The sequence below is a fragment of the Antechinus flavipes genome, chromosome 6, assembly GCF_016432865.1.
Source record: "Antechinus flavipes isolate AdamAnt ecotype Samford, QLD, Australia chromosome 6, AdamAnt_v2, whole genome shotgun sequence".
Lineage (NCBI taxonomy): Eukaryota > Metazoa > Chordata > Mammalia > Dasyuromorphia > Dasyuridae > Antechinus > Antechinus flavipes.
Genome location: NC_067403.1, coordinates 155620012 through 155637158, shown reverse-complemented (window position 1 = coordinate 155637158; position 17147 = coordinate 155620012). Strand labels below are relative to the sequence as shown.

Genomic DNA, 17147 nt, shown 5'->3' with positions numbered 1-17147 from the left:
ATATCTTCTGAATCCATTTCTCCCTGTGCAACAAGAGAACTGTTCGGTTCTGCACACGTATATTGTATCTAGGATATACTGTAACCTATTTAACATGTAGAGGACTGCTTGCCATCTGGGGGAGGGGGTAGAGGGAGGGAGGGGAAAAATTGGAACAGAATGCAAGGGATAATGTTGTTAAAAATTACCCTGGCATGGGTTCTGTCAATAAAAAGTTATTTAAAAAAAAAAAAAAAAAAGGAATTTCCACTTAAAGGTAAAAATTAAAGACAAGAGTTATTGCTAATTATATTGATCCAAACTTGTAGATTATCTCAATGCTGTTCTAGGGTCCTCCTGGTCTACTTTTCTTCTTCCAAGATTTCTCTTGAACTGAGTCATCTATGTTAGCCCATCCTGGGTGACTCTCGAACTGGTCAACCCTGTTTCTTTTCCCATTAGTAGGGTGATGTTGTGAAGATGTGCCTAGCAAGTGCTCCAGGATACATACCTGTTTATTCCCTAAGTATACTCCAGATGCAAATGCAAATGATCACATGAAGTTAGGGAAGGGAGAACTGATTAAAAGTGACCTTCTCTTGACTGGGCCTGCAAAGAACTTCATTAGGAGACAAGTACTAAGTAATTGCTGAGAGGCACTATGAGCAGTAGAAAGAATATTGGATTTGTAGCCAAAGAATCTGGGTTCAAAATCTTAATCTGACCTTTATTACCTATGGAACAGACACCAGACAAGTTACATCATCTGTGACTTTTATATATCTTTATATCTCTCTATATGTATGTAAATATAATAGGCTAGATTAGATGACCAACAAGATTCCTTTCAGCTCTAAATCTACGATCTTTTCACTAGCAGAATATGATACTGTACTTCTTTAAATTCTAGAATGTATCATTTAGGGCAAAATTTATTAGAGCAAATTTTTTTTAAAAAGATGATCACAATGCTACATGATTTCAAGAACAGATTGGATCTACTACAGTTTTGCTAAATGGTTTCATAAAATGAGATAATGTACTTAAAATCTTAAAAGCTTAGACAAATGTCAAAAGACATTAGACAAATGTTATCAAAGGAATGCTATAGATAGAAGTTAGATCCTTGCGAAGTTATTTTAATTTTGTGAATAAATTGGAAAGACTGTAAGCCAGGTAACTCAGATAAAATTGGTTGCATCATCAGACCTAAAAAGCAAAACATAAGTTGCATTTGTTTTGTATATATTTATATTCATTGCCTGTCCCATTCTTATTATTTGCATCCCTAGTCTGTAGTATATTGCCCAGCACATCATGGGAACTTAATGTTTGATCGTGTAAGTTTAGAGGAATAGTTAATTTTAGATGCAAGTTAAAACTTACATATCTAGACTCTCCAAAAGTGGATGTGGTTATTTTGGGATATTAAAAAAAAAAGTCTTCAGAAATTGATTAATCACTTGTTGGAGATATTGTAGAGAAGATAGGTATGAGTTGGAATAAATGGCTTTTTAAGTACTTTTCTTAGGGATACAATACTGCCTCTGTAGTCAGAAAGACCTGATTTCAAAACCATCCTCAATTATTAACAAGTGACAAACTCTTGTTTCCTTAACTATAAAATGGGATTAATAACAGTACCTTGCAAAACTGAGGATCAAATGAGAATATTTGAAAAGTATTTGGCATGGTATCTGGCATATACAAATGGACATCTATTCTCTACTCTTATAACTCTTGACATTGTGAAGTAGACAATAGCATAGCAATTCAGATGAGTATCAGCATTTAGATCATGCCATTACTTTGTAAAAATATACCTTAAGATCAGAAACTATTATTTAGTAATCATCATGTTTGTCCTTTGTCTCTTACTCAACATTGGGAAATGGCCTAGAGGCAGCATGGAGATCTGTTTAAACCGTGCCATGGATACTATCGGGGTGAACCTGAAAAAATTTACTAAATCTGTGTTTTCAATTTCCAAGTCCTTTCTAACTCTAAATCCATCATCTTTTTTTAAAAAAAACCTTTTAAAGTGGTAAAGAGCTTTATATGAGTACTTCTGATGTAACATCTAAAATTTGGAATATTTATCCCTTCAAATTCTCTTTAGCATATAGTTTGTAACTGACCATATAAAAGTGCCAATTTAGCTTTCAGAGCAAATTTTTTCCAAGTTGGCTCCAATCTCCCTTTCCAACATTAACTTTCCAATTACACTCTATAGCCCAGTCTGACTTTGCTATTCCCTACACATGTCTTTCTACCTTCCTCTTGTACATCAATGTCTAAAAAGGCTCATTGCCTCATCTCTATCTCAGAACCTATTATTTACTTCAAAACTGTGCTGAGTATCACTTTCCAATGCTTAGCTTTTCCTCATCTTCCCAGCTACCATTATCCTCAATAATGATATAAAAAAAAAAAATCTTATATTTATATACAGGGTAGGTCAGCGACAAAGTATATAACAGACTGGGTCTGGAGTTGATTCAAATCTGACCACTTATTAGCCAAGTGACCCTGGACAAGTCACTTAATGCTGTTTGTCTCAGTTTCCTTAACTGTAAAAGGAACTGTAGAAGGAAATGGCAAAAAAACTTCAGTCTTTCTGCCAACAAAATCCCAAATTTAGATAGCTGGACATGACTGAATAATATTTATATGTATCTTCGTTTCCCTATTATAAGGCAGAATTCCTTGAAAAGCAGGAATTTTTAATTTTTATCCTTGTATGCTTTAACATACAAACATAGTAAATATATATTTGCTGATTGATTATTACTGTTTTTCACAAGGCAGAATTTCTGCTTTATATATATATCAATTTCTACTTTATTGTAAACTTTTTATATGATTAATCCAAATGAATATATCTGAAACTATTTGAATAAACACATTATTTGGTGTAGGGCCTTTGAAATTTGATATTTTTATCATTATTTTCCATTGCCCAAAAGCCTTTAATCAATTAACCAAAATAATCCAACAACATTTTGATAAATGTATTTAATTTTAATTGAGTATAATATCAAAACTAAAAGTCAAGCATTTATAGAGATTTAGATTAGGGTTGTTAAATCCAACAAGGTAACATTATAATACAATGAATACAGGGATTCCTTTCCTTCCTCCAACTATGGAAAGAAGGCAAATAAAAAAGCTCATTTTTACCTTCTTTACTACTGAATCTCTTAAGCAATGAAATTCTTAAATTCGCTATGAAAATGAGATCATTTCAGTGTTATAAGAGTTAGGTAGAGTAAAATAAAAAAATGATTTTTCTGCTTAAATGTAAATCACATGGCCTTACTACATAAAGTTTCTCAGGGTGGCCTCTGCTTACATTAATTGTGTCTGAAGAGCTTAATACCCATCCAAGTCCAAAGGTGGAAGAACACATAAACTGGTATGGTAATTGGCAAAAGAAGACTGTAAAAGCACAGGCTGCTTGTGCTGGTGCAACCATGGGGAAAATTTTCTTCTACAGAGGCGGAATAAAACAGTCCAGCTAAAGATATCAAAGGAACAAGAACAGTCAATGTGGGTAAAGACAGAAACATTTTTCTTGACTGCTTATCTCTTCTTCCTCCTAATGTACTGTGTCCTGGAGTTTGGTTTCTAATAAGAACAGACTATTCTTGTTCTTTTTCTTCTTGTTGCTTATTTTGGTGTATCATTCTTGCTGCCTGTGGTATCATATTAGGAATACCATCAATGATTGGATAAGCAATTCCCAGTTCTTCATTAATCAGTTCATTTGTTGACATTTCATACCTAAGCAAAACAAGGAGTATGAATAAATCAATTATTTATGTTTAAAAAAAGTAGAATGTCTAGAAGGTAGTTGTAAATAACTCGTTTATCCAGTTCTGTCCTGTAAAGGGATTAATGTTCTAATCCAGTCTAAATTTAAACTCTCTCATGCATAACTAAACTGTTACATAATTTTCCCACTTCAGATCGTTTCCTCTCCATATAAAGTCATTTTTCTTTTCCTATTTTTATTATACCTTTTCAGATCTGCCTTTGTTCTGCCAGGCTACACAGAAAATACCAAATAACTCTGCCTACCCAAAACAATTTCATCCCTTTTAAGGGAAGCATAGCACAGGGAGAAATGTACTGGACATTTACCTTCTGAATCCAATTCTCCCTGTGCAACAAGAGAACTGTTCGGTTCTGCAAACATATATTGTACCTAGGATATACTGCAACATATCTAAATATATAGGACTGCTTGCCATCTAGGGGAGGGGGTGGAGGGAGGAAGGGGAAAAATCGGAACAGAAGTGAGTGCAAAGGATAATGTCGTAAAAAAATTACCCTGGCATGGGTTCTGTGAACATAAAGTTATTATTAAATAAAATAAAATTAAAAAGTACTGGACAATCAGAAGTAACCAATTTAAATGTTGCCTCAAATACTGACTAGCTCTGTGGATATGGGTTAAGTCATTTCACCCCTTATCTATATATATCTATAATTCATCTGTCAATGGAGATCACAGGCTTGTTTGACAACCTTTTTATTGAGCAAGGTACTTTGTATGTAAATCCTACACAAGTATAATTTCTAGAGGCAAAAAGTACTAATTTAATATCTAATTAAGTTACTAATTAATTGAGTATCAGCAAAGTCTTCCAGTAGGAAATGTCATCTAAGCTGTACAGTGAACACTGGAAACTAATTAGTATAAGAGGCATGTAGGTATAGATGTGGATACAGACTTCACACACTAACTAGGTGCATGACCCCGGGTAAGTCACCTGACTAATTTTTCTTCATCGTAAAGTAGGAATAACAGGACCTATCTCGTGGGGCTTTAATGAGGAACTAATGAGGAAATAATTGTGAAGCACTTAACATAGTGCCTGGCACATAGTAAGTGCTACATAAATGCTAGCTATCATTATTTTAATTATTAAAAAATAAAGTCTAGGAGGGTCACCTACTCTAACCCCCAATATAGAAATGAGATGATTTGCTAAGGCCACGCAGGCGGTTATTGAAGATGGGTTTTGAACACAGGTGACCTGGGCATTCTCCCTTCCCTCCTCCCATTCTTCCTTTACACACTCCTACACACTGCCTGGGACTATCATAAGTCCCTTAAACTCTCTGGGTCTCAGTTTTCTTATACGCCAGAGGCTGAAGCTGGACGAGGGGTGCCTGAGCTTTTTCCCGGCTCGGGAACCAGAAGGGCCTGAGCTCGCTCCCGCCCCCGGGTTCCCCGCAAAATGCTTCACCTCAGAGGCTTTTTGGAGAGCGGGCACACCAGGACATCCAGCAGGGCCTCGTCAAAGGCCGAGGGAGGCGAGGCCTGGCTCGACCCTGGGCTGTCCGAGGCCCGCCTGGACCCCGCCAAATGCACCGCCCTGCTCCAGGCTGCCGCTCCAACGGACGCTGCTAACGGCTGCCTTCCCAGCAGCGCAGACGTAACTTGTCGGCAAGGCCAGCTCAGCATGGCACCTCGCGCAGCTGGGAATTCAAGGCGGCCTCGTTCTCTCCCCACCTCCGGTTCGTTCAACGGCGCCACGCCCCTTCCGTAGGGTTCCTTCCGGTGCACTGAGGAAGGAAGTCCCCCGCGCACTGAGAGTTTTGCAATCCAGTTCCTATATCGTCATCAATTTGGGAGGAGCTGTTATCTTTTAGTCACAGCTGAAGCTGGCTCGGTGACCACTTGAAAAAGCTGCTTTTAATCTAAATCCATCAGTAATATCGACATTGTTAAATATAAATCTGGAAGGGACCTCAGAGGCCCTTATTCCATTCTCTTCATTTGTATATAAGGCCTTTTCTAGGGTCCCCCACATAGTAAGCGGAAAAGATGAGTTTAGCCCCGACGCTGACTCCACAGCCAGTTCTTCCACTGTAACCGGGGCCTCTACAATAACTTTCAGGGACTTAAGGCAATTTTCCCCCCTCCTGGACGGAAGGACACCCATTCCACCCACATAGTGCATGTGCCAGCTTTTCTGCCGTTTACTAACTAGCTGCACTTTACTAAAAACGTTATTGTCTGACTTTTAAGGCCCCTCGAAACCTTTTCCAGCTCATCTTTCCAGGTTTATCATATATTTACCCCCTTTTACACTCTACAATCCAGGTAAACTGATATTGTTTAGTTATTGTTGTTACTGTTACTCGTAGAGGAAGTTCTATCTCGTCTCCGTGTCTTTTGTCTACGCTGCTCTTCCCCATTCCTGCTTTCTCCTCATCTTAGTCTTGCAATCCCTCAAACCTCCGCTCAGTCGCTACAATTTACATAAATCTTTCCCTTATATCCCAACTATTATCAATCAATTAATATAGCATCAACATATTATTCCACTGTGTAAAAGCCATTCATGTTAAGTAACGAAATGAAATTGGGTTACAGTAGCCAAGTAAACATTCTCCAAACAAACTGGCATAACTTTTAGGAATTCAATATAATAATAGAGAGAAAAGACACTCTGTCAATCCTCAGTGCAACAAGGTAGGAAGTCTGGTCCTGAAAGAATAGGACCGCAGTTCCCTCCTTACATGGGAGTATTAGGAAATGCAAACATTTTAGGAAAACATTTTCTGGCTAATGTCAATCATGATATTGAAAAATTATTGGACTGTCTTAGAATTCACATGTTGAATTAAAATTAGTCCTTTTGACATTTCCAATGTTTAGATTTTTAAGGTTCTTTCCAAACTAAGAAAACTGAGCACAAATTTAATACTTTAAAAAAGAAACCAACAGAATAACTGTATAAGAGACAAAGTAACAGTAAAACAGGTCATTCTATGCTTCTAATTCTCAAAAACCTTTTGTAAGATAGGTAATGATAAGGAATATCAGCTATCCTTTACCGAAAGGAAACTGGGGCACAGCAACATTAAATATTAACAAAGAGGCTGGGCTCTAGCCGGTTTGTTTCTTTAATTACCAAATTCCCTTAAACAAAACTTTACTGAAAATAAGTAATTAAAGGTGAACAAGAAATTCCTGGGTCTGTGTTTATTTATTTATTTTTTAAAGACATTTCTAAACTACTAAGAATAAAATAGAATTTTGTGGGCTGATTTCCAAGTAGATTCAAAATGTGAAACTTTTTTCTTCTACTACATTCTTAGAACTGCAGATCTGATTGGTAATTTATTTAGAACAATGTTGAATAAGGGGGGCAGCTAGGTGGTGCAATTGGCCTTGGAGTCAGGAGGACTTGAGTTCAATTATGGCCTCCTGTGTGATTTAAGTCACTTAAACATTAAAATAGTTGTTTTGTCCTTCCTATTAGTTTTGCACAAAATGTTTGCACTAATTCTGGAAAACTTAAAGGAATTAATCTCCCATATATAAAGACATGATCAGCATTTTTTAAAAATCCAATGGTAAAAAAGTCTTAAATTTAGAAACTGGCACTTCTTTCAAGTTTATTGTTATTGTCATTACATATTATATATTATGGAGATTCACATTTTGTGTTAAACTATATAGTGGAACTAGTAACAATTACTAATTAATATGACCTTATTTCACTAATAGGAAGGGTTTTTAAGTGTCTGTTTCAATCTGAATCCAGAACTATATCTTTAAGACAATAAAATCATATTTCTGGAGCCAGGAAAAGCCTGGATTGGATTCCTTTAAGCAGTCAGGAAGCAGGCAGTAAAGAGTGATTGAAAATGAGTGAGAGAAGAGGTAGTAAAGGGAACACTTTATTGGAGAAGATGAGATAGGATGGGATCATTTATGCATGTGGAGAGGTTTGCCTTGGCAAGGAAAAAAGCTATCTCTTCATGTGAGACAGGCATGAAGGAAGAGATAGTGACAGAAGGCATCTGAGTGAAATAAGAGGAAGAGAGAAAAGAAACTCAGTGTTTAATTTTTTAATTTTTAAAAATTTGTTATATATACATATATAACAAAATTCTCAGTTAAGAGAGAAGGGGAAGGGAAGGCAATAGGAAGTTTGAAGAGAGAAAAAAATTGGAAACGTCACTGTGGTTAGAATTATAAACCAATTAAGGATATAAAAGTATTATTTGTGGGTAGTAAAGGACCCATTTGGGATTATGTAAACTAAATATATAGACCTTGTTGTGGATCCAGTGATGACAGTTTTGTGATTTTCTCCAGCTCTGAACAGCTGCAAGGAAGAAGGAAGAAAGGCAGTAGCAGATGGTGTGAGTAATTTAAGGCTGGGGTTTGGCAGGGCAAGATTGTCTATATAACAAAGGAACAAGGGACTCAAGAGAAGAGGACAGTGTAGAGTTGAACTGCTTTACCAATGGGTTAAAATGGGCAAGAGTATGAGATGGTGATCTGGGAAAGAACTGAAGAGATGAAGAAATGAAAATCATGGTGCAGATAAAGACCAAGATTTAGAGTGCAAGGCAGAGGGGCCAGTGAAATTAATAAATCAATGAATGTTTATTAAGCAGCTACCATGTGCCAGGCACTGTGCTAAGGACAGCAGATACAAGGAGCATATAATCTAATAGGGGAGCATAAAATACAAAAGAACTCTGTGAAGCTGATGTAGGGGAGATACTAGACAAAGAAATACAGTCAGAGAATTCCCAAAGAAGTTCACGCAGATAAAAAAAAAAAGATAATTGAGCTGGGCTCTCTCCTTAAAAGGACATTTGTAGTTCATGGCCTTACTCTTCAATCAATGAAGCAGAGGGTAGAGATAAGATGGAGTGTCAAAATTTATGAGATGTGAGGGCAATGAAGTTATCCTAGCAATGAACTTCCTGGACATGATGGTGAATTCAGCCAGAGAAGTCCCAAAGTAGTGCAGTCTATTGAGAAAGGAAAAATAACAACAGATTATGATCAGATAAAGGAATTTCAGAGTTCATGAATATGGATGTTGTTCATATCCATATGATATGGTAGGTAGAAAAGTAGGTTAAGGGAAAGAATTGAGAGGTTAAGAATGTGAAGAAGTATCATGTATTTTAAAATCCCTTAATACCAGAATAGAAATTGGAGAGAAGAGAAAATTCGAGTTAGGAGAATGTTTTAGGAGTCTGTAGACAAAAATTACCAGAATCTTGTTTGGATGATAAGTATGTATTAGATAAAACTCAAAAGAGGACAAATTACAGGGGGATAGCGATAGAGACAGTGGCTGGAAAGTGATTGTGGGGATCTGGGAATATTCCAACTCCCTCAACACAATCAGTGAGTCTGGAGGAATGTTTGAAAGTACAACTAGTCTTAAAAAGAATAGAAAGCTGTGTCATCAGGAGGGAGCTAGGTCTTAGTGAGTACAAGAAAGTGGAGGGAGAAAGAATAGTTAGAATGACTTGGTCATTCAAAGTTCTTCTTAAAATAATGCTGTTGTTACTCTATATAGTGTTCTCTTAGTTCTGTTCTTTTCATTATTTTGTGGAGATCTCACTTTGTTTTTCTAAAATCATTGAGCTCATCATTTCTTATAACAGAGTAGTATTTCATCATGAACATAAACCACAATTTGTTTAGTCATTCCTCAATTGATGGGCACCTCCACAATTTTCAGTTCTTAGCTACCACAAAGAGAGCTGTTATAAATATTTTAGAATATGTAGGTACTTTTACTTTTTCTCTAATCATTTTGGGAAATAGACCTAATACTAGTATGGCGTGGTCAGAGGGTATATAGGCAGTTTAATAACTTGTTGGTCGTAATTCCAAATCTTTCTCCGAAATGATTGGAGCAGCTCACAGAGCCCCCAACAATGAATTAAAGTCCCAATTATTCCACATCCCCCCAAGCAATTGTCATTTTCCCCTTCTATTATTTTAGCCAATTCGATAAAATGATGTCTTAAGGTTGTTTTAATTTGCATTTCTCTAATCAATAATGATTTAAAGCATTTTTCATTTTAGAGCATAAATTATTTTGATTTCTTCATTAAAAACTGTCTTTTCATATCCTTTGATCATTTGTCAATTGGGGAATGACTTGCATTCTTAGAGATTTGACAAATTCTTAATATAGTTGAGATATGAGACCTTTATCTAAGGATCTGACTATATAACATTCCCCATTTTTCTGCTTTCCTTCTGATCATAGATTTCCAATACAATATTGAATAAAATTGGGGCAATAAACATATTTGTTTCATACTTGAAATTACTGAGAAGGCTTCTACCTTATTCTTGTTACTGATGGTTTTAGATAAATACTTCTTATCCATTTAAGGAAAAGTCAATTTCTGCCTGTACCTTCAAGTGTTTTTTTTAAATTTTTAACAGAAATGATGTTGTATTTTATCAAATGCTTTTTCTACATCTATTAATGTTATCATATAATTTTTGTTATTACTATAATCAATTATGTCAATAGTTTTCCTTATGTTCAACTATTCCTCCATTCCTGATATGAATCCCAAATAGTAATTATATGCAATATTTTTTGTAATCATTTTGTTGGTGTTTTATTTAGGATTTTTGCATCCATATTGAGTAATCAAATTGATCTGTAATTTTCTTTCCCTGTTTTTTTTTTTTTTTCTTTGGTTTAGGTATCATGATAATAGTTGTTCATAAAAGAAATTTGGTAGGATCCCTTCTTTGCCTATTATTCCAGATAATTTATTTAATATTGGAATTGGTTGTCTTTAAATGTTGATAAAATCCATTTGTAAATCCATCTAGTCCTGATGCTTTTTTTCTTAGCAAGTTCATTTATGGCCTATTCAATTTCTTTTTTTCTAAAATAGGTCTATTTAGATATTCTATTTCCTCTTCTGCTAATCTAGGCAGTTAGTATTTTTGTAAATATTCTTCCATTTCTTTCAAGTTGTTAAATTTGTTGTCATTTAATTGAGCAAAATAATGCTTTATGTTGCTTTGATTTCATTTTCCCTGGTGGTATAGTCATTCTTTTCACTTTTTATACTAACGATTAACTCTTTCCATTGGTGAGATCTCCATTTTGTAGATTAGCCTTGACCAGACTTCATTTCCCTCCTGGTTTTAACTTCTGCACTTAAATCATGTCTAATCCTAAAATTTCCCTTAGTATCTAGGATCTTTTTACTTTTTGTATTCTTCTTAATCTGTTATATTCCTCTGTGATATTCTTGAACCTTTTAACCTGTAATATTCCTCTGTAATATTTTTGGATCCTTTAATCTATAATATTCCTCTATAATATTCTTGAACCCTTTATGAATTCATCCTGTACCCTCTATTTTATGGAGGGGGTCTGGACCAACCTTCATTTCCTTTACAATCCTGTTTTTTACTTCCTGACATCAAAAATATGCCCCTGCACTGGGTATCCTGATCTTTCATCCACCAGTCCCTGCTTTTCATTACCTTTCTCTATCTTGTCTTCCCCCATGAGAATAGAAGATCCTTAACATGAGGTCGGTCATTGAGCACAAATTTCAGTACAGGATCACACACACCTTAGCAACCATCACTATAAAGAAACAAAGAACTTGGAATCCATTATTTCAGAAGACAGTGGATATGTGCTTATGATGAGGGTGAATAAGACCCCAGGAAAAGGCCATGTCCCTGCTATCAACTAAGTGTCTAGGTGGGCCATAGGAAGAGGCATTGGCAGAGAGAACCTAATTACTGTAAACAATCTAGAGGCCTTTTAAAAAATCCTAAATAGATCTCATTGCATTCCTTGCTCAATTTCTTCCATTGACAAATCCTATAGTTACTGAATCCAATTTGAAGACCAAGTTATGATGTCAACCTCTGAGGTTATTTCTCTCCTATAAAAGAATCTACATGTACCTCACTTCCTTGTTAATTACTATTAGGAATCTAACTCCTTTTAGGGTTAGTCAGGTATGCCATTCAATGGTGTAATCCCCAGCTAAACTCCTTTTTTGGGAATTTACCCTGCCTTATGGTGTCAAGAGTTTGTTAGAAACTACTTACTTTATGGCAGCAAGTTCTCTAGGTTATTGCCTTCTCTCTAAATGGCATCTTCCCCTCGTTAATGGTGAACTTATCATAAGTCTTTCCCCCCATAAATCACTAACTCTCTTTTGAATCTTAGTTTACTAGTCAATGACAATAATAATAAAATCTTTGCCTCTTAATTTGGAGAAGGTCTGAGCCTACAAATTCTTTTGAGAGACCTCTTAACACTGGCCCCAAACCCCCATATACTTTTGGGGTATACTCCCCATATACTCCTTCCCAACATTTGGTGTACTATATAGGAAGAGTCCTGAAACTCCAATATATTTTTGAGGATTTGGAACTTCTGTACCCTCATACCCCATCACTTATAGCTAAAACTAACTTCCTCAGAAAACAGTATAAAGCTATAAGGGGAAAATAGATTTTTAATTGAAATAGAGAACTCCTAAGCATTTCTGATAAAATAACTAAAACTTCAGAGAAACTTTAAAGTTCAAATACAGGAATAAGTAGAGTAGAAAGATTAAAAGGTACACACAAGTGAACATTGATAAAAGATTAGACAAAGCTAAACTGCTTACATTTAAATATGGGGAGATTATAACATGTATCCCCTCTAAACCCTATCATCATCAGGGGTGATAGTAGGAGCTAATTAGACAAGAGAGGCAGCTAAGTAGTGTGAGAATTGGATTTGTGTTTAGTTTCCACAGAATTATGAAAATTAAATTTAGAGAAATAAAAAAAATGAAACGTTCTTAAGAGAAAAATAGTAATAGAAGTATACAGGGGGGGGGTAGAAAGGAAGATTAGAGAAAATGATCTTACATAATTAAGACGAACAAGTAGACATTTATACAAACAAGGAGGGAAACAACTGACACTTGAACCTAGGACTCTTCTGAATTGGCCAGAAAAAAAAAAGGAAGACTATATACAATTTTATTATCCTGAGAACTAGGAAGAAAAGGAGAGAATCAAGAAGGAGGAATTAGAGAGAAAGTAGATTAATATAGGAATTAGACCTAAGGAAAACAAACTAAAGGCGAACAAAAATATAACCTCTTTTTCAGGTGGCAAGGAATGGGAATTTGAAGAGATCCCATAAATTGGGGAATGGATGAACAACATAGAACATGTAAATGTGACGAAATACTATTGTAAGAAATAGAGAGGATTTCAGGATGATGTGAGAAGACTTACATGAACTGGTAAGGAGTGAAGGAAATACAATTATGAGAACAATTTATGTAATGACAACAATATGGTAAAGGTAAACAACTTTCAAATTCTTTCAAATAATTAGGAATTCTGATCAGTATAATAAGCCTTAGTTATACTTTATAAGCTAGTGATTTTTCCCTAAGAACCTTGGAGGTCTTTCCTTTTCAGACTGATTTTGTTTTGTTGTGTTTTATCTTCATTAATCATAAGCTTCTTCCTTCTTCTTTTTTCCTCCTCCTCCTCCTCCTCTTTCTTCTTCTTCCTTTTTTAAACCTAGCTCTTTGTTTTCAACAGGTTGCTAGGTAGTACAATGTAGTGTTCCAGCCTAGAGCCAAGAAGATTCAACTTCAAATCTGTTCAAAGCTGGCCTTCTTAGCTGTGTGATCTTGGTCAAGTCACTTAACCCTGTTTTATCCCAGTTCCTTAAGTATAAAATGAGCTGAAGAAAGAAATAACAAACCATTCTAATATCTTTGCTGAACAAAAAGGAACAAACATAAAAACTTCAAATAGAGTCAAGAAGAATTGGATATAACTGAAACTGATACTTGTTTTAAATGGAAGTTGCCTCATTTAAGTCTCCATGAGACTTGGAAAACTTCTTAGAAAGTTTGTATGGTAATTTTTGTTTCAGAAGTGTGGTTTTTCTCTTCTAATTTAGAAAATACTTTTTGTTTACATTATTTTCTTTTATTTTTTTTTACAGGAAGTAAAACTCTTTTTAGTCACAGTTAATTTTGTTCCTAGTCGTATCCTAGACATTTTTAAAAAATAATTTTTTGTTTTAGTTTATTTTAGAAATATAACAAGCTTATTTTGGCACCATCCTACTGTTACATAATTGCTTTATTTATTGATATGGCACATTTCTTTTTTTTTAAATTAAAGCTTTTTACTTTCAAAACATATGCATGGATAATTTTTCAGCATTAACCTTTGCAATACCAATATATGTTAAACATGGTAAAATATATTTTAAATCCAATATATGCATGCATATTTATACAATTGTCTTGCTACACAAGAAAAATTAAATCAAAAAGAAAAAAAAGAGAAAGAAAATAAGATGCAGGCAAACAACAACAAAATGAGTGAAAATACTATGTTGTGATCCACCCTCAGTTCCCACAGTCCTCCCTCTGGGTGTAGATAACTTTCTTTATCACAAGACCATTGGAACTGGCCTGAATCATGTCACTGTTGAAAAGAGCTGTGTCCATCATAATTGATCATTGTACATTATTGTTGTTGCTGTGTACAATGAATTCCTGGTTCTGCTCATTTCATTAAAGCATCAGTTCATGTAAGTCTCTCCAGGCCTCTCTAAAATCATCCTACTAATTGTTTCTTATAGAACATTCCATAGCATTCGTATAGCATAACTTATTCAATCATTCTTCAACTGATGGGTATCTACTCATTTTCCAGTTTCTTGCCACTACAAAAAGGGTTGCTACAAACATTTTTGCACATGTAGGTCCCCTTTCCTTCCTTTAAGATCTCTTTGGCTTATAAGCCCAATAGAAACACTGCTGGATCAAAGGGTATTCACATTTTGATAGCCCTTTGGACATAGTTCCAAATTACTTTCCAGAATGGTTGGGCTCAACCCATCACAACTCCATCAACAATGTATTAGTGTCTCAGTTTTCTCACATTTCCTCCAAAATTTGTCATTATCTTTTCCCTGTCATCTTAGCCAATCTGAGAGATGTATAGTGGTACCTCAGAGTTGTCTTAATTTGAATTTCTTTAATCAATAATGATTTTGAGCACCTTTTCATATGACTAGCAATGGTTTTAATTTCTTCATCTGAAAATTATCTGTTTCATATCCTTTGACCATTTATCAATTGGAGAATGACTTGAATTCTTATAAATTTGAATCAATTTATATATTTTAGAAATTAGGCTTTTATCAGAATCTTTGAATGTAAAAATATTTTCCCAATTTATTGCTTCCTTTCTAATCTTGTCTGCATTAGTTTTGTTTGTACAAAACTTTTTAACTTAATATAATCAAAATTATCTATTTTGTGTTTAATAATGAATTCCAGTTCTTCTTTGGTCAGAAATTCCTTCCTTTCTCACAGATCTGAGAGGTAATATCACTCTTTATGTCTAAATCATGAACCCATCTAGACCTTATCACAGTGTTAGGTGTGGATCAATACCTAGTTTCAATACAGCATATTTCTTAAAAGCCTAAATACTAATAAATGTGTTGTTGAAAAGAAAACTCTTCATTTGGACTTTGACTCTGATTAACAAGGCAAAATTCAAAACAAAGAGAAATAAGGAAGTTTATTATAAGTACATTTAGGTTATCAATGCAATGGCTTCAAGGTGGGACCAACCAGCTTTTATACATAATTTTAGTACAATCCAGTAAGTCCACCTTTGCAAAAGATGTTGGGCCCTTGCATCTCAGTTCCTCCCCATGGTAGCAATAATGTGACAATCTGCAGAAAGGGTACATGACAAAGACTTGGAAATACAAAAAACTGACTTGATGATTCCTTCTTCATCACAACGATTTTAAACAATTTCATTTCTTGATACTTGTTGATGCAAACCTGACTCAAGAAATACTATTATTAAGGGAAGATATGACATTCTTGAGATAAGAAATCAAACCAAAGAAAGAAGGGAATACAGAATATTTGAAAACCTACTAAAATTTTTTAGTTTTAGTTTTTGTATTTTATTTATTTATTTGTTTGTTTGTTTGTTTGTTTTTTGGTGGGAGGATTCTCTCTGTTATTTGTAGAAGATTTTTCCTGACTCCAAACCTTTGGCTATCTTTGTGACATGCAAATAAATCCCTTCTCAGTTAGCTCATTGTTACTTCTTTGAAATGTAGCCTTGTAGTTTTGTAAATATAGGATTTTGCAAACTCAGTATTTAAATCTATAACTTAATTTAATAATTTGTTCTGCTTTAGTTTGTTCAACCTTAATTGAAGGGAGCATGAGATAATGAAGACTAGGCCCAAGAGGCCATAAAGATTGTTTTGTGTTAAATTATTTTTTCCATCTCTCTCTGATGTAATTTTCTATATTAAAGGCTTATCAGAAACTCCAATCTGGGTTCAGTTATCTTTCTACCTTCTGAACCTGTACTAGGTTGTTCAGTTGTTTTTCAGTCGTATTCAACTCTTCATGACCCTTGGAGTTTTCTTAACAAAGATATTGGGGTGATTTGAGATTTCCTTCTCCAGCTCATTTTACAGATGAGGAAACTAGAGCAAAAACAGTTAAGTAACTTGCCCAGAAACACAGCTAATAAGGGTCTGAGGATGGATGTGAACTCAGGAAAATGAGTCTTCCTAATTCCAGGCCCAGCACTATCAAGCTATAACTACCTAGCTGTTCAACTCTGTGCTTCAGAATAACAATTTTTTTTTTAGGTTTTTATCTCAATAGGTGATAAAGTTCATTTTTTTATGGAAGATTTATTTATCATGAATTCAAAGAGGAAATATTCTCATATCAACTTCAGTTATGAATATGGCACACGCCTTACCCCCTGCAGTATACAGATACCATCGGCCCAATAGTCACATTTTCTCTGGACATAAACTATATCTCCGAGAAGACAATCTTGGAAGACTTGGCGTGGACAGGCAAGAGTAGACCTTGGACAATAGAAGGCCCCTGAACCAAAATGATATTTCTGACAAATAATTTAAAGTAATTAGCCTCAAAGGCAACTGATATAATCATAGAGGTAAGGCCAGATGTTTGTAGGAATATATACAAACTTTTGCTTTGATGTTTGAGGAAGGAGTCCAAGTCTTTTCCAAGACTCATGTAGTAGGAAAAATTGAAAATGTGGACTACAGTACTGTCCTGGACAGCAGATCTCAAGGTACCATCATTTCTCAAACTTCTTATGACAAGTATTTGGGTAAAGTACCTTTAAAACTTATGACAGAGCTTGGAAGTGTTGTCTGAGTGATAGACAATTCCTACCTGGGGTATATCCAGTGAGCTTGAAATATACCCAGGAAATGATTGGTGTAAATAGAAAAATTGACACTCTGGAGTTCTAGTATGTCTATAACTTCTAA

The 17147-nt window shown here is 34.9% G+C and overlaps 2 protein-coding genes and 1 long non-coding RNA gene across 3 annotated transcripts; 1 reads left to right on the top strand and 2 right to left on the bottom strand.

Moving 5' to 3' along the window:
• Positions 1 to 2979: 2979 nt before the first annotated feature.
• Positions 2980 to 3548, bottom strand: PIGY (phosphatidylinositol glycan anchor biosynthesis class Y). The gene has a single exon (XM_051967725.1). It carries the CDS (start codon positions 3546 to 3548, stop codon positions 3333 to 3335), a length of 216 nt encoding a protein of 71 aa, XP_051823685.1. The 3' UTR covers positions 2980 to 3332.
• A 72-nt stretch (positions 3549 to 3620) lies between these two features.
• Positions 3621 to 5523, bottom strand: PYURF (PIGY upstream open reading frame). Its single transcript, XM_051967724.1, has 2 exons — positions 5235 to 5523; positions 3621 to 3762 (listed from the first exon to the last, which is right to left on the bottom strand). Exons 1-2 carry the CDS (start codon positions 5450 to 5452, stop codon positions 3621 to 3623), a joined length of 360 nt encoding a protein of 119 aa, XP_051823684.1. The 5' UTR covers positions 5453 to 5523.
• A 72-nt stretch (positions 5524 to 5595) lies between these two features.
• LOC127542153 (uncharacterized) lies at positions 5596 to 13057 on the top strand. Its single transcript, XR_007948553.1, has 3 exons — positions 5596 to 6094; positions 8102 to 8148; positions 12925 to 13057. It is a non-coding gene; the product is annotated as an uncharacterized LOC127542153 (long non-coding RNA).
• Positions 13058 to 17147: the final 4090 nt, after the last annotated feature.

Excerpts from the sequence above, each read along its gene's own strand:
- PYURF (XM_051967724.1), bottom strand. The coding sequence starts at position 5,452 with ATGCTGAGCTGGCCTTGCCGACAAGTTACGTCTGCGCTGCTGGGAAGG. Across the intron at positions 3,763-5,234 it reads CTCTCCAAAAAGCCTCTGAG|GTATGAAATGTCAACAAATG; the intron begins GTGAAGCATTTT and ends TGTTTTGCTTAG.
- PIGY (XM_051967725.1), bottom strand. The coding sequence starts at position 3,548 with ATGTTTCTGTCTTTACCCACATTGACTGTTCTTGTTCCTTTGATATCT.